The sequence below is a fragment of the Alnus glutinosa genome, chromosome 9, assembly GCF_958979055.1.
Source record: "Alnus glutinosa chromosome 9, dhAlnGlut1.1, whole genome shotgun sequence".
NCBI classification, from domain to species: domain Eukaryota; kingdom Viridiplantae; phylum Streptophyta; class Magnoliopsida; order Fagales; family Betulaceae; genus Alnus; species Alnus glutinosa.
Window position 1 is genome coordinate 5,546,521 of NC_084894.1, and position 23,532 is coordinate 5,570,052.

The 23,532-nt window shown below is 36.6% G+C and overlaps 1 protein-coding gene and 1 pseudogene across 1 annotated transcript; both read left to right on the top strand.

The window, feature by feature from the left end:
• Positions 1-100: 100 nt before the first annotated feature.
• Positions 101-2,337, top strand: LOC133877172 (aluminum-activated malate transporter 2-like). The gene is made up of 6 exons (XM_062315417.1): positions 101-386; positions 522-662; positions 1,103-1,375; positions 1,485-1,600; positions 1,729-1,872; positions 1,993-2,337. Exons 1-6 carry the CDS (start codon positions 101-103, stop codon positions 2,335-2,337), a joined length of 1,305 nt encoding a protein of 434 aa, XP_062171401.1.
• A 10,999-nt stretch (positions 2,338-13,336) lies between these two features.
• Positions 13,337-19,324, top strand: LOC133876692 (histone deacetylase 8-like; annotated as a pseudogene).
• The last annotated feature ends 4,208 nt before the right edge of the window (positions 19,325-23,532 follow it).

Sequence of the window (23,532 nt, forward strand, 5' to 3'; positions counted from 1 at the left end):
ACAAATTAGCCAAGCCATCATCTCCTTGCTCCCTTGTCGGCCTCTTCCCGCATCATTCTCTCTCAACTACTGCAATATTGTTTCCTTTCAACGCATAGCAATGAATATTGAATCTCAAAGTCATGAAAAGGGTGGACCTTTCACTCTTGCATGGGGATGGCTCAAGGCCTTGCCTGAGAAGTTATGGGCTAAGGCAGTTGATGTTGCAAAGAAGATGAAGAAACTTGGAGAAGATGATCCAAGAAGAATTATCCATTCGCTAAAAGTAGGACTGGCTCTCACCTTGGTTTCCTTATTCAACTACATCAGACCACTCTATGATGGTTTTGGTGACAATGCAATATGGGCTGTTCTGACAGTCATTGTTGTCCTCGAGTTTTCTGTTGGTATGCTTGCAATTTGTTTCCAAAAATTCTGATTTATGAATTTATTTACTATGAGAAAAACTAATATACAATAGAAAACTTATGACATGGGGCTAACAATTCTGATTTTGGCATTTCCTTTGCCATCTTTTAAAGGAGCAACACTGGGAAAAGGCTTGAACAGGATGCTGGCAACCTTATCAGGCGGTGCTCTAGGTGTTGGAGTCCATTACCTAGCAACTCTGTCGGGTGAGACAGGACAGCCCATAGTAATTGGGTTCTTTGTCTTTATGATAGGTACATATGTAACAAGACATTGGCATTATTTAATATTTGGGAAACTACACTTGTCTCTTCAAATTGACGCTTCATTTTTTAGTTATCCTAGCTACCAAAACTACAAAATGTGATTAAGTGACAATCGACCCCCTCAAACTAATAAGCACTGTCCATAGAGACTCACGGCCAGATCATGAGTCTCTGCCATTGAGACCCACAATCTGGCCAATTTGAGTCAGGTACGGGTCACATGCATGATGCATTTTCCGTCAAGTTAACAGAAAATGCTAATAAAATGAACAACTTGAAAGTGTTTGATAATTTGAAGGGGTGTATTATCACTGTTTAAAGTTTAATGGGGGCATCATGATTGCAAATCGTGTGAGTGTAGTTTCACCTTAATGTTTAGTTCAAAATTTGTCAAACTCATTTGATTGTTGGAGGTGTACGTGATGCAGCTGCAACAGTAACATTTGTGAGATTCATTCCCGCAATGAAGGCAAGATACGATTATGGGCTGTTGATATTCATATTGACCTTCTGCTTGATATCTATATCGAGTTACCGAGAGGATGAAGTGATAGAGATGGCCCATCAGAGGCTTACGACAATCATCATTGGTAGCTTTGTTGCTATAGTTATATGCATCTGTATATGCCCTGTTTGGATTGGTGAGAATCTTCACAATCGGGCAGCTACCAACATGGAAAAGCTTGGGACATTCTTAGAAGGTGTATATATATATATATATATATATATATATATACTTCCAAAATAATATCGATCCGTCTATACTACAAGCCATATATATAACTCCTTTCTATTTTATATATTTTACAGGATTTGGGGGTGAATACTTCAACATACCAGAAGAAGGGCTGTCGAATATGGATGATAAATCATTTCTTCAAGGATATAAAAGCGTTCTCACTTCAAAAGACACTGAAGAAACTATGGTGGGTATAAATTATGTTGTCATCATCATCCTCGTTATATCTCTCCAGTACCAAACATGCAAAAGAAAGCTAGATTTAAACTAGCTTCTTTTGTTTGCTAATATGGATCGATTTTAATGTCTCATCAGGCTAATCTAGCGAGATGGGAGCTGTGGAACTGTCGTTTTGGGTTCCGTCATCCTTGGAAACAGTACCTTAAAATTGGAGCCCTTAGTCGGGAATGTGCCTACAAAGTTGACGTTCTTAACAACTACCTTAACTCTAAGATCCAAGTAAAATCAGCAATGCTCATTTCTAAATAGATCATCTCTTTCTAGACATGTCATGATGAATATATATGACACTTTTCTCCACAGATGAAGTGGATTAAAATTTTATTTTCTTCCTTTCAGACACCCAGTGAGCTCCACAGCAAAATCCAAGAGCCATGCGCTAAAATTTGCTCAGAATCTGGCAAAGCACTGAAGGAAATAGCAGCAGAGCTCAAAAAAATGACCCAGACAACATCAGTTAATCCCCATATTGTAAATTCAAAAACGGCCGTGGAGAACCTGAAATCCTTGCTCAATACGACGTGGCTTTGGGAAAATGCCAATCTCCAGGAGACCATACCAACTGCTGCAATTGTTTTGACTGTAATGGATATTGTACCATGCATCGAGAAGATCTCAGAGGCGATTCAAGAATTAGCATTCCTTGCACATTTCAAGAGGGTGGACGCCAGAGTGTCACCATAGGAATCACATCCGTATATATTTGCTCCATCGGAGAACAACACAGCCACTTTCCGATGGTTCATCGATCCTATCGTCCGTCTATAACAAGTGGTTGTGACAGGAAATAAGGAGGTTTCATTTAAAGTCATTTGTATTGCCTTAAGAAAGTGAATGAGCTCTCTGTATATGTTGAAGTGTGACATGAATCCATCGTAATTAAAGTCGGTGGTACCATTACTTGTTTGTGTGTGAAGGGCGGCTCGAAAGACTAAAATGCCTAAAGGCAAAAAAGTTTAATTAAATGAGGTCTTTTATTTATTTATTTAAATAATAATTATTTATATTGATCAATTAATTAAGGAAAAACTACAATTTACCCTCTCGATGTTTACACCAATTTGCAATCTTAATACCAATGTTTAGATTGCTTCAATTGCACCCAAGAAAGTTCCAAAAATTTGCAATCCACCCCCTTCCGTCCAATTGTGCTGTCTGAAGAGACGGAAATGACCTCACGTGCCGCGCACATGCCTTTTTTGGATGAAGGTGGACAAAAATGCCTTCATTTAAACGGCACCGTTTTGTCCAAAAAATTCATCAAAACACTTTAGGCCTCCCCAAACCGTAGGATATGAACCTGGAACACGTGTCACACCTCAGAGCCGTCCTCCTCTCTTCGTCTATTTTATGTTTAGAAATAGTTTTGTGTTTTCGTGTCTTTCGGCCGGAGAAGCTTGAGCTTCTTCAATGGCGTCCCGTTCTCTTTAACAAGTTCACCATCTCCTCCGAGTTGTCTAGCTCAGCGGCGACGTGGAGGAGTGACTGGGCTTCAACGAGTTAGAAATCGACTAGGATAGGTCTCTGCTGCTTTTCTACCGTCCCCTCGAACACGAAGCTCGTCGTCATCGTCGGGAAGCTCGTTGGATGTCCCTGTTATTAGGGAATATAGTAATATACGCATATACTGGCCCTTTATGAAAATCTGTGTCTATGTTTATAACTTCGTTTCACTAATTAAAATGATTCCTTTCACTTGCCTCTCTTAATACCCACTCCATAATAGAGGCTCTGTTCTCCTCTGTTTTAACAAACAAAATCAGAGGCCCCTACGATTCACCCTTCTTTGACCCAAGTGATGGCTTCCACGTTTACTCCCCGTACGGCCTTGACGAGTCCATCATCAAGACATATAAGTTGGCATATATAGTAGTCGGCGGTGTAAAGAAGGAGAAAGCACCGTTGGCGTATTCAGTGTAAGCCAAAACAAGACATATAAGTTGAAATCATTCGTACTTTTGAGGTGGCTGCAACGTTCTCTAATTACAACAAGATGCCTGCAACGTTCTCTGACTACAGTTAAGCAAACATGCTTCATCAAATATTCATATACCCATTGTACCGTTGAATAAGGAAAGCTAAACAGCAATCTGGTATCAAAGGATTATGTTCATGTCACAAATGGCACTTGTGTTAAGTGGTTATTTTAGTGATTGCAGTAGAGTTTTTCAGTAATGAGTGTAGCGTGATTATTTTAGTGATTCCTATTGTAAGTTGAGAAGGAAGTCGTGGGTGTACTTCTTTGATCATCTTCTGCTTGGAAGTTAGGGTGAACATTCCTCTATTCACCCTTGTTTTACCCAACCAAAATAGAGGTTTGTTCACAATGGCATGGCAAAAAAGTTAGACCAGTCAGGATCACTTTTCATCTCTGGTCAGGACCCAACCAAGCGGTGGTCGGGTCTCTAAACGAGCTTGCATTGATTTGGTTAGATGTAGTGGGTGCCATTAGCGGATTTTTGGGTGACTTACTCCATTCCATTAGGTATGGGTCGGAGAGATTTTTGGGCATGGCCAAGTTTTGAACTTGCTGGTTCTGTGGGTCGATTTCGGTGTAGAGAATGAACTTGCTCTCCTTTTTTTTTAGGGTATTTTCGTCCGGTTATCTGCATATAAGTCACATGCTGCGCACGTGGGTACATTTTCGTCTCATCAAACGGAGCAATTGGACGGAAGGGGGTGGATTGCAAATTTTTACAACTTTCTTGGGTGCAATTGAAGCGATCTAAACATTGGTATCAGGATTGCAAATTGGTGTAAACATCAGAGGGGTAAATTGTAGTTTTCCCTTTAAATAATTAGTTATGCTCCTAAAAACTCTAAGTCGTTTTCTTAGCCGGCCTAAGAGAAAAAACTCTTAGAAAACAGATCTAAGAGGAGGGAGCAGTCACTTTCCCTTTCTGCTCCCCGCTCCTATCCTTCCCCTCCTATTCTGGTTTTTTTCTTTTGTTTGCAGGTGTTCTCCGACTATATCAACAATTTTGTGTTGTGCCGTTCATCTCCTCCATGACCACTGTTGCTGTTTGCGGGTTGTGTTTTTGCTTTGAATAAGAGTTTTCTTCTCCATAGATCTGCCATGGACGATCTATGGGATAAAGGTTAGTCAAGTATGATGAGTTATTCCTCACAGCCTGGATAGTTCGATGTGAGGGGTTATCTTTCATGGCTAGTTTAAATAAATTTTTCTAAGATATTTGGCTACCATTGTCTTAAATCTAGTTTCCTCGGAGCAAATCTGCTCTTTAACTATTTTTGTACATAGGTTAGTTGGAGATGAAAGTCATAGATAGCACTTTATTGTAAAAATTTTGTTTGTATCTATGCCTATTTAACTTTATAGCATGTGCCTATGATTTTACAGAGTTTTATGCTTTGTAATGTAAGAGCTTTATACTCGTGATCTTTGATCAATCAAATACTCAGATCTTTCGTTCAAAATTAGTTATACTCCCCATACATGAAAATTCAATAAATCATGAAATAATCAAATCAAATCAATTAATAAAGCAAGTGGTTGAGTGAGTTTGAGTTCATATGTGAGAGGAGTATTAATTAGAATGTTAATTTAAAATTATTAGATACACTTTGACTTCACATTTTATCTTAATTTTAGTCAAATATTTCAAGTGTTGGCCGAGCTTTATTTATTGAGAGAGAATTTGAGTCCACGTATGAAGATGAGTGTTGGAATATTAATTTAGAATTACGGTGATTTAACATATTTTAGTTCTACAAGATATGAAAATAAGCACCCCCTTCATCAATTTTCTCTGATATTTTTGTGAGGCAGAAGTTATATCCTTTCCTTTCAATCTCCATCACTAGAGATCGAAAAAATCCAACACCTCCATATAAGTGTGTTAGAGTATAGTGGCAGAGCTGAAAAAACCGCCTTTATATATATGGAATGACATCATTTCTCAGACTTTGCACTGCCCAATTCCTTACCCTCATCTCTTATGAGTCTCACCCTCATCTCTCACTCTCCTAGTCTGCTGATTTATAAGAAATTTTCTGTAAACTAATTTGCATTGCAAAAAATTATGTTTGTTTAGGCAACCATCTCTTTTTTACCTTTCTCATTTTCATTCCAAAAGGTTAAATTTCTTTTCTCACGTTGACAAACAACTTTTTTGTCATTTTTAACTTATAAAAAATTTAAAACTTCCTTAAATTTTGTATTAAATCAACCCACTTTTATGTCACATCAATTCATTCTTCTTAAAAAATAAATAAATAAATAAATATATACTTCCCTTTGATTTTCGCTCCTTTTAGATTCTAAAAGTCAACATATGCTTGACGGGGTCAACTTTTTATACTTTTCTAGAGTTCCATTTGGAAAACTGATTATTGAAAACTGAAGACGGTTAGCAGACCAAATGGAGAAAGTAGAATTTTTTTTTTCAAAAAGAAAAATGAAAAAAAAAAAAAAAATAGAAAAAGGTTAAGAGGAGATAATTAAGGTCAAAGGAGCCTGTTTTAATTAGGGTAGTTGTAGCAATTAATGGGCGCCTATAATTGGAGTAACCACTAACCACAGCATTAGGCATAAATGTGTAACTCATGTAATTATCATTGTGTGCAAATGGTTTCGAGTGTGTGCATAGAAAACCTTGCAACATTGTGAGAATAGATGAACGAAAGAAAAATCGTTTTCTAGCTTGCAAATGGTTTGCCACTCAATCCTAACAAATTGTCTTCAATTTATTGCCTGAAATTAGTTGGTGCAACGTGAATTTCAGTTTTAATGATTTTTAAGCTCGATAAATCGAGGATCTAAATTATGTTTTTGCTCGAGTCAAGAAAACGCTCCAATTCTCGACGAAGGCACGTGAGAATTTTTAAATTTTTAGGAAAAAATATATTTTAGTCCTATAAACTATTATTACACTCTTATTTATGCCTTCAAACTTTGAAAAGTGACATAAGAAGTACCCCTTATACTACCACCCTGTCTCAAGTTATACGTTTTTGCATTTTTCTTTTCAAAATATAGTTAAATTTATTAAAGCATTACCATTTGAAAAATTAAATTTAATAAAAACTTATACAAAAAGGGAAAAAAGAAAAAGAAAAGGAAAATATCAAAAGTGGGTAGGCCTTTTCATATCAGCTGCTAGGGATGTAATTAAGCTGAGCCGAGCCAAGCCGAACTGTAAAATTTTAAGACTGGCTCGTTTAGAGTTAAGCTTTAATAGTCAAGTTCGAACTCGAGCTGAGCTATAAAATGTGTGTTCAACCTTGACTCGTTTAAGACAAGCTCGAGCTCGTTGAGAATGCCATTCGATTTTCGAACCGAGCCGAGTACTCAACAAGCTTAACTCAAGTAGAGCTTGAGCTAGACCATTAGATTTTTTAATGTGTAAAGTGAACTACATACTATATGCTTATTTAGTATATACCTTCTCTTCTTTTCTTTTTTTAATCAAAATGACCTATAAACTATAGTTAATTACTATATATATATATATATATAGAAATATCGAGTAACTTATAGTTAGTTATATTCACTTAGTTTATGAACTAACTAGTTAGTATGTTAACTAATACAGACATAGAAATATTAATTAGTAACATATATAATATATATTACTTAATTACTAATATACATACTTAAATTTATATAACTCATTTTTAGTAATATATTAATATACATTTGTATATATGTACAAGAGATATGAACGAGCTAATGAGTCGGACTAACGAGTCAGACGAGCAATTCGGTTGAGCTTTAAATGAGCTGATGTAATGTTCGGGATATTATTTAATAATTAAAGTATAAATTTGAGTAAATAATTGATTAAACTTAACTAGATATATTTAAAATGCAAGATAATATTTTTAAAGACTAAAGTTTATAAAACGGGTTTATTTGGATTAAATAAAAATAAGTTTATTTAGTGTGGTAAAATAAAATAAAGTGTTTTATTTTTAATTTATGGGCTCATAAATGGTAGTCAAGAAAAAAAAAATATAAGAGAATATTTTTAAAAGTCCAAAGAAAAAAGTAGAAAAAAAAAATAGAATAAAAGAAATAAGAGGAAATAGAAAAGATAAAGAAAAAAAAAATAAAAAAGTAATAAGAAAGAAGGGCTGTCGGCCATTGAAAGAAAAAGAAAAGGTATAGTATAGAAAAGTCAAACGAAAAAACAATAAGATAAAAAAAAATAATAATAAAATAAAAAAATAAAAAAAAAAAGACATGACCAAAAAAATAAAAAAAGGGGACACGGCCATTAAAAAAAAAAAAAAAACTGAATCGCCTTTCTAAAACGTGGCGCACGACCATTTAAAAGAAGAAAAAAACGGACAATACGTTTTCGCCGTTTTTCACACGTGTTCTAACCATCATAGAAAACTTTTGATTTATAAAGATCTAACAGTTCAAACTCAAATTCATCTCCAGTAACGTGATTTATGAATCATGATCCACGTTTCTACCGATCATTTTAATATAAAACACTGAACTTTTGATCTTGAGTTTTTTGGTTAAAATCTTGAAAGATAAGTTTAATCTAATGTTTTCTTTAGGTAATTGGTTACTTGAAACTTGCTTAAGACTACTTAAACTATAGGTTTTGATTTGGTGAATTTTTGATGAGTTCCCTCAAACTCTAATTTTTGAGTATTTAATTTTAATTGAGTTTTGATGTGATTTTTTTTTTTTTTTTTTTTTGAAGGAAAGTTGAAACTTTCATTGATATAACCAAACATTACAACAAGCATTACAGCATACATACAACAAGCAACCATTGCAGTATACATCCACCCTAGGTGTACAATCAATTTGAGTCAAAAGACTCAAATAAATACAGACAGTTGCAACTAAAATAATTCAACCAAACAGAATGGTGTCTCTGCGTTGACATACACCTTTACTTGAACAAGGAGTCGGTCACACAAACTGGGCAAAAGCCAATGACTGAATTAGTAAACGCACAATGCAAACTGCCAGAAAAACCCACAACTAAAACAAACACAGGAGAGCTCAAAGAGGAATCTGTCTTCCGGGAGCGCCACCGTTTGTGGCGGCGCGTGTAACACACGTGCCGGCGCCAGAACATCCCTTCAACCCCCAAACACCGAAAAACCTCCGATCTCCACAGCCCCACCATACACGCCGAAAAACACATGCAGTTTGAAGCCCTCACGCGCGCCCAAATCAGAAAGAAAGCACTGGCGCGTGAAGCCCACACACCGACCACCGTGAACCCGCACAGCCGTGAAGAGCGGCAGAAACACCGGAGACTGACGGCGAAAAAGGCAAGAAGGCACGTGTCCACCAGAAGACGACGGAAAAACGTAGATCTAGCCACCAAAATCCGACCATGAGAACGCAAGGCCACTGAACTCCGCCGTCAACACGCCGAGATCAACCACACCCCTCCGACATCCTCCACAGAGAACTCTCTTGCCGCCACAAACTAAACTAGAAAAACAAAGTAAACTCCTCCGGATCAACACCGAGGAGACAAAACTTCCACACCCCTAAAGGGTGGGAGACTAACCAACACCCAAAAAACCAAGGGAGGAGGGAGGCGTGACGCCTCCCTCCCCACCGCAATAGCCAAAGACGCCCTCTCTCTCTCTAGAAAAATAGAGAGCCTCTCACTCAATTAATGTATCCACCACGGGAGTTTTGATGTGATTAACCCTTAATAAATGCTATTGGGTTAAAAATATTATGATTGGGGTAGTGTTTTGATGATTTGGGTTTAAGATTAGAAACTCTAATTTGATGGGTTAAATTAATTTGAGGTTTTAAGTGTTTTAAAACCTAGATGTTAATTTGTGGATTAATTGTGGTTGTAGTGATGATTAATCCCAAATTAGCTATGAGTTTTGTTAAAATATGTATTTATGGGTTACGTTCTAATGTTAGTAAAAATAAATAATTATGGGTATTTAGTTTAAATAGTATTTGTGAAGTTAACCCTAAGATTTTCTTATGGGTTAATGTTATTTTAAATGTGTTAATGATTTAAGTTAATAAGTTAATAATTATTGTAAAAAGATTAGTAAATATAATTTTAGAGCTAATATTATTTTAAAAGTGTTAGTGAAAATAATTTATGAGTTAATGAAATTAATTGCGGGTTAGTAATTAATATTGAGTAAATAGTTAAATAGTGATTTTAATATCTAACCCTTAGTGAATACTTTGGGTTAGTATTATTTGAGTTTTAGTTAATGTATAGGATTCATGGGTAGACGTTTGGAACCCTTAAAATTTTATAGGTTTTCCAATGGTTTAGCCTTGAGCGATTCAAGTGCTAATTAGGGTGTTAATTATTTAAAAGTGCTAAATAGTGCAATGTGTTATTCCATAGTGATATATTGCAAGGTGGTGTCTAGGAGACCTAGTGCTTAAATCCGCGCAGTCAAGGTGAGTATTCTATTCACTGAAAAAATGTACTTTTATGTATTTAATAGATTTGTAAATGATATATGATTCTATTACCGAATCGACAATATGTTGACAATATGTTTTGGATGTGTTGAGTAATTTCAACTATGTTGAGATATATCAATGATGTTTATGAAATGATGCATGAATGAAAAGGGTGATTTGAATTATGATTTGAAAGATTTGATTGCCTGTTGTGTTGGGATTTAAATTACGCAAATATTGATTGATGAATTAATATGTTAAATTGTTTATGGATTTATATTAAAAATATGTGTTAAAGGCATGATCATGAAATTAAATGTATAGTATTTGAGCATGAGCATTAAACATGAAATATGAACGCATAAATGAACTATTGGGGGACCTAAGCCCCAGGATGCTTGGCAGATATTATTGGGGGACCTAAGCCCCTTGGTATTTATCAGGGAGGCAAAACTAGTATTGGGGGACTTAAGCCCCATAGGAACATACGAATGAACTAGTAATGAGAGACCTAAGCCGCATTGGAATACAAACAGAAACTTACATGAGCATGTATAACATTGTTTTTATGAGTGATGTTTTTATGTTATGAGTAGTTTTGCTAGATGTATTAGTATGCATAAGAGTTTTAATGGAAAAAAGCTTATGTATATTTCTATCGTTTGGTTGCATGTGTTTAAAAGCATGGAACTTGGAAGTATAAGGATGTTCACGTACCTATGTATGAATAATATATTGTAGAGGGGTCTATATGTAGAAGCTTCCAAGGTGGGATGATTGTAACTTTTATATATGTTCTCAGCTACATAGTATACTTAAATTTTTTTTTTTTAATAGTCGATGTTTACTTCATCAGCTACAAGATTTCGAGAAAATAATTTATAAAAATAAGTAACTGTTATTGTAAACGTACGACCACAGAAAAATCGGTTCTTTACGAAAACTCAGTGAACAATATGCCTCTGAGGTCTTAGTGTATTTATTTATGCTAAGATGGTAGGCTCATAATTCCACCTATGCGGATGCGGCAACCCCCGCAACTGTGCAGACATTGATGCTTTGGTTGCAGGTTCTGTGGATATAGATATTAACTCGTCCACCTAGCGTATGAGATGCTATAATTAGAGCACATCGCAACAGTCATAAGTCGCGGACTCATGGATAGTCCGCATTTGGGTATTTTATTTATGGCTCATGTCCTACGTGGCATATGTATTTGTTGAGCCTGTATTTTAGTATGTAGTTAGTGTAATATATTTTATAAGCCTTAAATAGATAGATGATAAATGGCTCTTGTTGTAATTAACTGTTATGTATTAGATGTATTTCCGCTTATGATATGTGTTCTGCTGCACATTGATTATTATATTCCGCTGTTAGATGTAACTTTGATTATCAGGTGCATGTTATGGGACACGTGACATATGTTGGCTGAACGACATGTAGTCGTGCCACTGTGAAGATCCGTTTGTATGTTTTTTTTTTTTTTTTTTTTTTTTTTTAAAAAAAAAAGGGGTCATCACAGCTGAGCTCGCGAGCCCCTATCGAGATTTGTTGAGTGAGTCGAGTATGTATCACTTACTAATCGAGTGGTTTTCTACAATAACGAGCGGGATTCTACAGTATTGATAGTGTTGGCAATTTTTGACACGACCTGCGAATCTAACACGAACACACACGAAGTTATAGGGTTTGGGTTTAAGCTAAACGAGTTGACAGGTTGACTTATTTAGTGACACGTTTATAAACGGGTCAACCCGTCAATCCGTTTATTTATTTAAAAAAATAAAAAAATCGGACCAAAAGTTAGAAAACCCTAGCGCCTCTCTAGTCGCAATTTCTCACTTTCTCACATAACTTGCATTTTTCATTCACAGTATTCACTCCAGCACCTGTCGACTCTACACCGTCCGTCTGTCCGTCTCAACTCATAAGAGTCATCACTCTCTCAGTATATCTATTATCCCTCTCTCTATGCAGCTATGCTCTCTCTTTTATGTATATTTTGATGCAAAGGAAACCTTAAAGCCAGATTTAGAGTCAAAATTCAAAACTCATTTAGTAAGTGAAGATATTCGGATTCCTAATCAAAATTCAAAATCCATTTAAAAAATCTTTAAAAAATAGTCATGTCGGGTCGACACAACCCATTAACTAAACGGTTAATCGTATCATGTCGGGTAACCCGACTTATAATCGTGTTGTTTTCGGGTTTTGTGTTTCAAACCGATTAGCTAATCGTGTCGGGTTCGGGTAGTCGGATCAATCAGGTTGATCTGAATTGCTCTCCTTCCACGCTCGAGGTACGCAGGTAATACTTTGCTTGGTTACGGTTACAGATCAATCAGTTTCAATTGCTCGATTCTTCTTCTTGTTTGATTTTTTAAAATTAGTGTGAGCCCTGATTGTTTGATTGTTAATATTCAGCTGAGAATTGTAAACGTAAAAGCTAGGTGATGATTTTTGAATGTTAATTCATTAGTAAAACTTGGGCTTTGGAGTGAACCTCTGTTCTGTTTTTTTTTCTTAGTTGAATTTTTTTTACCTGATGTGCAAGTTTAGTAGAAAAAAAAAAATAATTAACAAGAGAAGCAAGATTTCCAAACTACACAGAAATTTAATTTTTTATTTTATTTTTAGGGGTAATTACCTTTTTCCCCCATGAACTACCAAAAAATGCGTAATGCCCCCATGAACTACCAAGTCGACCGAAATAGAGCATTCAACTACCAAAAACAACCATTTTCTCCCATTCCGTCAATCAAAGGGGTTAAAACAAACGGTCAACAGGTCATGTGCCATTTTATATGGGGGCATGTTGGAAGATGATGGTAGTTTATAGGGGGAAAAGAAGAAGATGGTGGTAGTTCATAGGGGGAAAAAGAGGAAGAAAATGAGGGTAAAACGGCGTGTGGCTGACAGAATAGGGAAAAATTGTTATCTTTGGTAGTTGAATGCTCTATTTTGGTCGAGTTGGTAGTTCATGGGGGCATCGCACATTTTTTGGTAGTTCATGGGGGGGAAAAGGTAATTACCCCTTATTTTTATAATGAAGTACTATTCTGGGCGTTGAAGCTTAAAATGTTGTGATGTATTGGAGTTTTAACGGCTGTGTGACTTCCAATCCGCTTTGCATTTCCTATCATTTCTAGGAAATTAGATAATATGTGGAAGAATTCTTGGGGGAGGGATTATTTTGATTGATAAAAATTTGTGTAAGTTATTTCATTATAAAGAATGTTGGGTATGTGTTATATCAGGGTCTGATATGTTGATCTCCCATAATACATAAATGAGCTAATCGAAGCTGATAGAAATGGAGGGAAGATGCTTTGTGCTGGAACTTTCTTGAACCCTGGATCATGGGATGCTACGCTGCTTGCTGCTGGTACTACACTGTCGGCAATGAAACATATACTTGATGGGCATGGGAAAATTGCATATGCATTGGTTAGGCCTCCAGGTCACCATGCTCAGCCTACTTAAGCTGATGGGTACTGCTTCCTTAACAATGCGGGTCTCGCTGTTCAATTGGCTTTAGATTCTGGGTGTCAAAAAGTTGCAGTTATTGACATTGTGTAATACCCTTGATATTTCTTAGACAACTTTTCCAAAGAACGACCAGAAATGTAATGAAGAAAGAAAGAATAATGAAGAAAGAACTGTGTATATTATTGCAAGTAAGGTAGGTTGATTCGAGCTCAACCTAAGCTCCAAAGAAAGAAACAAAAGAAAACAAATGATCCAAGATTTTCCATGCCTGAATCCAGAGTCTAACTCTGTTTATAAAGCTCGATAGTTACAACTGAAACTAACTGTTAACTACATTACCATACACGTGTACGCCTTCTACATGCCCTCGTGTACTAACCCATAACAGCCCACGTGCACCAACCGCTCGGCTAACCTCTTTCTCAGTGAGCACTACAATCCCCTCCCCTTTAAAGAACCTTGTCCACAAGGTGGGGAAATCTGGAACATAAGTCCCAATAAGGCTCCCACGTTGCATCCTCCACAGTGGTGCCTTTCCAGTGAATTAAAACCTCTGAAAGTGACTGATTATTAACCTTCCGGAATCTACGCTGTAAAACAGCTGCTGGTTCCGGCTGAATCTCCCCTTGAGCATCCACTGGTGGCAAAGAAGGTAAAGGAACTGAGTGGTTACCCAGCTGTTTCTTAAGACAAGAAACATGAAAAACAGAATGTATGTTGGAATCAGCAGGCAATGCCAACTTATAAGCAACCTCACCTACTTTACTCACAACTTGAAAGGGTCCATAAAATCGAGGACTCAATTTCAAACACTTCCGGAGTGCTAAAGTCTTCTGCTTATAGGGCTGCAGTCTGAGATACACCCAATCTCCTGGGACAAAAGATCTTTCACTATGCCTCTTATCATACTGAGCCTTCTGTCTTTCCTGTGCAGCAAAGAGGTTATGACGAAGGATAGCCAAAATCTGCTCTCTGCTGTGAAGATGGTCCTCCACTGCTTGATTACGAGTTGTACCCGGAATATATTCGATCAACTTTGGTGGAAGGACACCATATAAAACCTGAAAAGGTGTAAGCTTCGTAGATGCATGGAAATTGGTATTATACCAATACTCTGCCATAGCCAACCAAGAAGACCAAGTCTTCGGCTTTTCCCCTGCATAGCACCGCAAATAATGCTCCACACACTTATTCACAATTTCTGTTTGACCATCCGTTTGAGGATGATATGCAATACTCATAGCCAACTGAGTTCCTTCCAACCGAAATAATTCTTGCCAAAAAGAGCTTGTAAAAATGGGATCCCGGTCACTCACGATAGAACAAGGAAGACCATGCAACTTGAAGACATTGGTCATGAAAATATAAGCTACTTTAATAGCTGTAAATGGGTGAGAAAGAGCCATGAAGTGAGCATACTTACTGAGCCGGTCCACAACTACCATAATCACACTAAATCCATTGGACAAAGGGAGACCCTCAATAAAGTCCATAGACACATCAGCCCAAACTATTGTAGGTACGGGCAGAGGTTGCAGTAAGCCCTCCGGTAAAACAGTCTCAGCTTTATTTCTTTGGCAAGTATCACATAATTTCAAATAATGCTTGAGATCAGAACGCATACCAGGCCAATAGAAGTCCAACTTGGCCCTATGGAGAGACTTTTGGTACCCTGAATGCCCTGCAGCTGGACGATCATGTACCAAGTGTAAAATTTTGTTCCTCAAAGATTCGACAAGACCAACATATATTCTGCCCTTTTACAAAAGCAGGTCATTCCGGAATGTAAAGGAGGGATGACTAGCATTGTCAGCCTTCAAGTCCTGAATAATCTGAATAATAGCAGGATCATGTGCATAACTAGCTTTAATATCCTCCACCCAAAGAGGATTAGGAAAGGTTAATAGCATGAGTTGGCCATCCTGCGGAGATACTTCTTCATCTTCTATCTTTCTTGACAAAGCATCAGCCACAATATTTTCTCTTCCTGCCTTATACTCGATAGTGAAATCATACCCCAACAACTTTGTGATCCATTTTTGCTGAGTAGGTGTACCCACTTTCTATTCCAACAGAAATTTCAAACTTTGATGATCACTTTTTATCTTGAAAGATTGCCCTAACAAATAGGGTCTCCACTTCTTTACTGCCGAAACTAGAGCCAACAACTCCTTTTCATAAGTGGAAAGATGAAGAGCTTTGCCTTTAAGAGCCTTGCTGAAAAAGGCTATAGGATTAGAAGCTTGCATCAACACAGCCCCAATGCCCACCCCGGAAGCATCACACTCAATAATGAAGGGCTTAGTGAAATCCGGTAATACCAACACAGGAGGTGAAGAAACTGCCTGTTTCAAATTATTAAATGCTTCTGTGGCCTCTGGCGACCAAAGGAAGGAATCCTTCTTTAATAAGGATGTAAGAGGGGCTGCTATTTGACCATAGCCTTTGATAAACTTTCTGTAATAACCCGTGAGTCCAAGGAAACCCCTTAAAGATTTCAAAGACTTAGGAACTGGCCAGTTTATCATACTCTCTATCTTAGCCGGATCAGCCTTAACCCCTTCAGCCAAGATCACATGGCCGAGATATTCCACTTCTTTACAAGCAAATTTACACTTGACTGCTTTAGCAAACAGTTTCTGATGTAATAGAATCTCCAAAACTACCCTCAAATGCACCAAATGTTCCTGATCATCCTTGCTGTAGACTAGGATGTCGTCAAAAAAAACCAATACAAACTTTCTTAAATGAGCCTTGAAAACATGATTCATAAGGCCCTGAAAAGTGGAAGGTGCATTGGTTAGCCCAAAGGGCATTACCAAGAACTCGTAATGACCCTCATGGGTTCTAAAAGCTGTCTTATGCACATCATCAGGTTTCACTCTAATCTGATGGTAACCGGACCGAAGATCCAGCTTAGAAAAAATTTTGGCTCCATATAATTCATCAAGTAGTTCATCAACTACTGGAATAGGAAACTTATCCTTAACCGTAGCTTGATTCACAGCCCTGTAATCCATGCACATTCGCCAACTCCCATCGGCCTTGCGAACCAATAGCACTGGAGAAGAGAATGGTGATTGACTAGGCCGAATTACACCTGAATCCAAGAGGTCTTTCACTATCTTCTCAATCTCCCCTTTTTGATAATGGGGATAGCGGTATGGCCTAACGCATATAGGTTGAGTTCCTTCCTTCAGGATAATTTGGTGGTCATGAGAACGCACCGGAGGTAATACTTTAGGCTCCTCAAAAACTGCTGCAAATTCCTGCAATAATTCTGCCACCAAAGGGTTCTGCTGTGGCTGAAGTGAGTCATGAGCTACGGATGCAACCATTTGTAAAACTAAACCCTTCTGTTTAGCTTTAGGAATTCTAGAAAAAATATGACCATCCTCCCATACCGAATCAGTAGAAGCAAGTCCTTTCCACAACACTCTCTTAGTAAATAAAGAGAATTCCATGGTTAGCTTGGAAAAATCCCAAAGAATGGGACCCAGGGATCTCAACCAATGAATTCCCAGCACCATATCACAGCCTCCCAAGGGCAAAAGATAGAATTCAGCTGAAATATTTGTGCCCTGAACCTTCACTGGTAAAGCTGGAGAATACCCTTCAGTATGAACTATCTGTCCATTAGCCACCTTAACAGCCAATCTACTATCTTTATGAATAACTACCTGAAGTTTAGCAACCACCACTGGATCCACAAAATTGTGAGAACTTCCAGAATCCACCAGAATAGTGATGCCAAATGATTTGACCGATCCTATCAATCTCATTGTTTTAGGATTTGGGGAACCCGTGATAGCATGTAATGATATCTCTGGGTGTGTCTCTTCTACTACTTCATTTTGTAACTTGTAATCTTCCCCAGAATTATCTATACCTTCACTTTCAGGAATCATCCAATGCTCATCACTAATCAACTCACAACCCTCCATAAGAAACACCTTCCCCCTTTGACACCTATGAGCAGCATTGTATTTTTCATCACAATAATAACAAAGACCCTTCCGACGTCTTTCTTCCATCTGAGTTGGGGTGATACGCTGGACTTGTAATGCTGGTTTTGTTTTTCCCACAGGAAAACCTACTTCAGTAGAATCACTCTTTCCAGCAGTAATAAGCCCTGGTTTAGGAATATTACTCTGGAAACTATTATTGTTCTGTTGAAAGAAAGAGGTGGTATGAACCCCACTACTCCTATAATTCTTCCTGCTACTCAAGACAAACTCTTCCTGAATCTTAGCCAACCCAAAGGCTTCATTCAAAGTTCCAGGTTTCAACAACCTTAAAGGAAATCTTATCTCATCCCTTAACCCACTTAAGAAACAACTCAATTTATACCCTTCAGAAAGCCCTTTCAATCTATTCGAAAGCCTTTCAAACTGAGTTTTATAAATGGCAATAGAAGAGGTCTGTCTCAAACGAGTGAGAGCCTCCATTGGGTCATCATAACAATTAGGACCAAAACGAACTTGGATAGCTGATTCAAAGGCTTCCCAAGACGTGAACAATCCTAAGTCAGACGCATCTTGAAACCACACTAAGGCATCCCCTTCCATATAAAATGAAGCCATGGGAACCTTATATTCAATAGGTGTATTGCTAAAATCAAAAAATTGTTTGACTTTAAACAACCAACCTGAAACATTTTCGCCATCAAAATGAGGAAAATCCAGTTTAAGACTTCTGACCTGAACATCCGGACCATTACCCAAACGAGTTTTTTGAAAACCAAAAGAAGACTCTCCCGTCTCCCGAATATGCCGACCCTCCAGAGGACCCTGTTGCACAAAAGTCGGCGTTTCCTTTCCTGGAACCGTGTTCCGTCCCATCATCACCTCCAATAGTTGATCCATCTTTGATGATAAATCCTTGATGTCCACTCCGTGTTGATTAATCTGATTCTGCATTTGCGTTTGTTGACTTTGTATTTGAGCTTGTTGGCTTTGAGAAATCTCCCACATCCCCTTCGCGCTCTCCATTTGCTGCTGCAACTCCCGTACTCTTGTACCTTCCGCCATGGATTGTACCGCTCTGATACCACTTGTAATACCCTTGATATTTCTTAGACAACTTTTCCAAAGAACAACCAGAAATGTAATGAAGAAAGAAAGAAGAATGAAGAAAGAACTGTGTATATTATTGCAAGTAAGGTAGGTTGATTCGAGCTCAACCTAAGCTCCAAAGAAAGAAACAAAAGAAAACAAATGATCCAAGATTTTCCATGCCTGAATCCAGAGTCTAACTCTGTTTATAAAGCTCGATAGTTACAACTGAAACTAACTGTTACAACTGAAACTAATTGTTAACTACATTACCATACACGTGTACGCCTTCTACATGCCCTCGTGTACTAACCCATAACAACCCACGTGCACCAACCGCTCGGCTAACCTCTTTCTCAGTGAGCACTACACATTGACGTTCACTACGGCAATGGAACAGCAGAGGGGTTTTACAAGTCAACTAATGTTCTTACCATCTCCCTTCACATGAATCATGGGTCGTGGGGTCCTTCTCATCCACAGAGTGGATCGGTTGATGAGATTGGTGAAGGACAAGGGTTTGGTTATAATATGAATATACCTCTATCAAATGGAACGGGTGACACAGGATATGCAAATGCCATGACCGAGTTGGTCGTTCCAGCTGTTCAAAAGTTTAAGGCTGATATGATGGTTTTGGTTGTTGGCCAAGATTCAAGTGCTGTAAGTTCCTCCCTGTGTGTGTGTGTGTAGGTTTCTAGTCAAAATATTTATCTTAACTACTGAATTGTATTTGGAGTGTTATTTGCTTATCTTTGAATAGAGCCGGCATAAGACCCATGGATTACTGATTATTCAGAAAAAGGACTTGACATGAACTGTGGAATTTCATGGGGATAGACAGTTGAAAAGGGAGATTTGAAGTGCTAAAATGACTATCATACAAGAGATTGATGTCTATAGTGACACCTAATTATGTTCTTTCTTTTTTCTTTTTTTTTTTGGGGGGGGGGGGGGGGGGGGGAATGTTATAAACAGTTAAGGATGGAAGCGTTGCTTTAAAGATCAGTAAATGGACTAAACTGGGGATATGTGATAGAAAAATATGCTATCAATGGTCTACTTGGTACTGCCATTTGCTGGGTTTGTGTATATTTCACTTATTTGAGGACTTTGGACCATTTCTGTGGTTAAGCTTCAGTACCTAATGTTTCTTGCTGTGATAATTCAGGTGTCTTTCAGTACCTAACATTGCTTTAAAGAGCACATTTTAAGGAATATTACAAAATTAACTCACCTATAACCCTTCTTTCAAAACAAAGAAATCTGAACATTCTTACTATTCTCTAGTTGCAGTGCGCTCAAGGCAAACAATGAGATGAATGTGGATTTCCTTGATTCAATAGTGGTTTGTATTTGATCCTTGTTTTGTTTATCAGTTTGTCCTTTCTTTAGATGAAGCAAGAGAAGCTGTCTTGCAAGAATACATACAAAGATGACAAAGATGTTTGGATGAATTAAAGTATTCATAAATAGTCTCGGTTTATTTAATAGAAGTTGATATGCTACCTTGAGCTTAAATGCTGTAGACAACAAATCCAGATACAATAAGCAGTGGTGAACTATTTAGGAGAAGAGTGGACTCTAAATTTAGGTTAATAATATGATCTATTCATATCTCATTTTGTCTTGCATACTTTGTTGAAGCCCTCAGAAAATGAACACATATGGTAATCTGTTGAAAATGTTAATTGTAAGAGCAAATTAGACATTTAGGTTTTTCCAAGTGCATGTAACGGCCGGGTTTTCCTTGTTGTGAAGAGATAGAGTAATGCTAGACCTACAATTCTTTTACAATTTGTTGACATGTGTCAGCATGTGAAGCCACGATTTTTTTTTTTTTAACACCCTCCAATCACATGTAGGTATGTTCAGTAAGTTGTAAAAGAATTGTAAAACAGTTATAAGTCCAGCATTATTTGAGGAGATAATGAAAATATTAGTCATTCTTGCGTGCTTTCTGTTGGAAGTTGCTGATAAAATTAAGGTTATCCCTCATTCTTTTGGTGATGCCTTGTGATACCAGTTTGATGTTTCAATACTCTAGTTTGCTCTTTGATGTTTCATCCTGTAAATTGAATATAATCAAACACACATGATTTCTTCCTCAAGTCGGTACTTGTTTGAACATGTTTTTGTTTAACAGATTTGGAAACATAACTTTTTGATGAATGTAGGAGGACATGGTTTACAGCCTTCACTTAGAAATAAGAATTTGCGCTTCTCCTTCACTTAGAAACAGAATTTTCTTATTACTAAAAACTGTCCTCTTCAATTTATTTTTGTTTTTATTTTTAAAAATAAATAAAAAATAATAAAAACTTAAATTATAAAATAATAAAAAAAAAATTGAAAACTATAGGGTGGCCAACCACCACAATGGGTGGTCGGCCACCCACGAAATAGCCAGGGGGTGGCCAAACCACCCTCGTGTGACCCGCCACCCCGAAATCTCCCCGAGTGCACCACCCCCAAAACGCCTTGGGAGTCCACCACGATGCGTTCCAAGGGTGGTGCGACCACCCCCGGAGACATATGTGGCTGGCCGACCACTCATTCCCAGCCACTGTTAAGGGGGGGGGGGGGGGTTTCGTTTTTTCCCTTTTTTTTTTTGAAAAAAAAAATTGAAAGAAAATAAAAAATAATAGTGTTTTTTTTTAGAGAATCTAGTATATTCCCATTGGAATAGCTATTCCTCTCATTTTTTAGAGAAATATGTATTTTTCTTTGTAAGGAAATAGGTATTCCAATGGGAATAACTATTCCAAGGAATAGATCCCTACCAAACATAAGAATGACTATTCGTATGGAATAGTCATTCCATTCCAAGGGTCTGGAATTTTACTATCAAAAAAACCATAATTTTAGTTTTAATCCATATAAATTAAATCACATAAAATATTCCCAGATGTGTAGTTTAAAATGGAAAGAAATGTAAAGAGAAAAAAGTAGTAAGAATAAAACCTGGATTTTGATTATCAAAGCATTACTAGTAGGATTAATAGTAATAATCACTGCATGATATTGTTAGTGCGAACCAAGTTCAACGTCATCTCCCTCCCATCGAGTTTAAGGGGGCGTGTTAAGGATATTTCTGTTATATCATCTCATCTGGAGTCCAAGATAAGAACGGAGCAAATCAGAACATCCTTTGTTGAGTTGTTGTATAGTTTATCTTTTGTACATGATTATCCTTGTAACCGAATCATATATATATAAAAGCCGAGTTCTAACTTAGAGTTAGCATAAAATTATGACACGTGGCATGAATTCATAATTTTTAAACACTAAACTGATATTTTAAGTAAAAAAACCGGTAAATTATAAAGATTGAACCAGTTTTATCATGTTTTAATAAATTTATTGTACTTTAATGAAAAGATCATAGGTATGAATCTTCATGAGATCAAAATAAGGATTTTTTTTCGCATTATAACATTAAGTGTCGTTATAGCCGCATTAAGTGGTGAGGTTTTATAAAAAATTAAAAAATTAAAATTAAAAACAGACTACATTGAGTACCCATATTCGACCAAATAGGTATTGCATGCATTAATTCTAACTAGTGAGTTTTTTTTTCTCCAAAATTTTACTTAAAAAATCTTTATATGGGATTTTATTAAGTTCAAAATTTTAATATACAATATTATGAGTTTCAGAATTTACTACTCTCCAAAACTATAGAGAGAAAAATTTTAAAATTAAGAACATATTGCATGAACTACCCATAATTGACCATATAGGTATTGCATATGTTAATTATATATCTATATATAAGGATAATTGCACCACTGGTCTTAGGGTATGCCATAATTACGAATCACTCCCTATAATTTAAAAAGTTCATGGGAGGTCCTTGTGGTAAACTATAATTACAAATCGATCCCTGGAGTCAAATTTCATTAAAAATTTTGACAGATTCTGTTAAATGCCATATCAACGCCACATAAACCAATAAAATGGTGACACGTGTCCATCTTAATACTTAAATACTTAAAAGTAGTAATTTTCTCAGAGAGTAGAATACTCGCCTTAACTGCGTAGGACTCATGAGTCGAATATTCCCCCGTGTTCTAGTTACTTGAATTCTACATTGGAGAACAAGTTAAAGTCTCCAAACATGACACATGCCTGCAAACATTTATGACGTTAGGCTATGCTATTGAGCATTTATGACACATAAACTTCCCGCATGCTCACACATCGCATCACCTGCTTCTAAAGCTAGCTAGGTACCCTTAGTTACTATTAAGTTAATCATAGGTTATAGGTTCGTATCTTATCTCACTTATTACCCTTAAGACACGTTTACTATTTTATTAGCTTATTTATTATTATTGTATCACATCATCATTGTTAATCCATTTTTGTAGCTCGTTACTTATTTACTAAGTTAACAATATATTTAACTCATATGCATGCATATGTATATATATATATATATATATATATATATATATATATATATATATATATATATATATATATACACAAACACATATACAACTCTTAAACTTAATCTGATGATACACTTAAATACTATGTGTTCATGGATAGGTGAATTGGTTACTAAATTACTTCTTGTTGGATTCAAAATACATTTATGTATTTCTACATTTTTACTAATTACTAATCATCTAAGTAGTTTAGATTATAAAACCTTAATCTTATTCAACATATTAATTTAACAACTCTTATTAAACTAGATTACAATTACATTTGTAATATATCCATTTACCAAAGCTTGAAATCTATACAAAGACTCTAAGCTAAACATTATGCTAAGAATTGATTCATTAATAATCCATATTTCTTATGAACTATATTTCAATATCTAACTTATCTATGTTTATTTGACTAACTTGATTATCAATTCTTGTATTTCTTTTATATCCATTTATTCACTTATTACACTTTACCTATTTATTCTTTTCTTTA

Coding starts and splice junctions, on each gene's coding strand:
- LOC133877172 (XM_062315417.1), top strand. CDS start 101: ATGAATATTGAATCTCAAAGTCATGAAAAGGGTGGACCTTTCACTCTT. Junction 663..1,102: donor GTTCTTTGTCTTTATGATAG/GTACATATGTAA, acceptor TACGTGATGCAG/CTGCAACAGTAACATTTGTG. Junction 1,873..1,992: donor ACCTTAACTCTAAGATCCAA/GTAAAATCAGCA, acceptor TCTTCCTTTCAG/ACACCCAGTGAGCTCCACAG.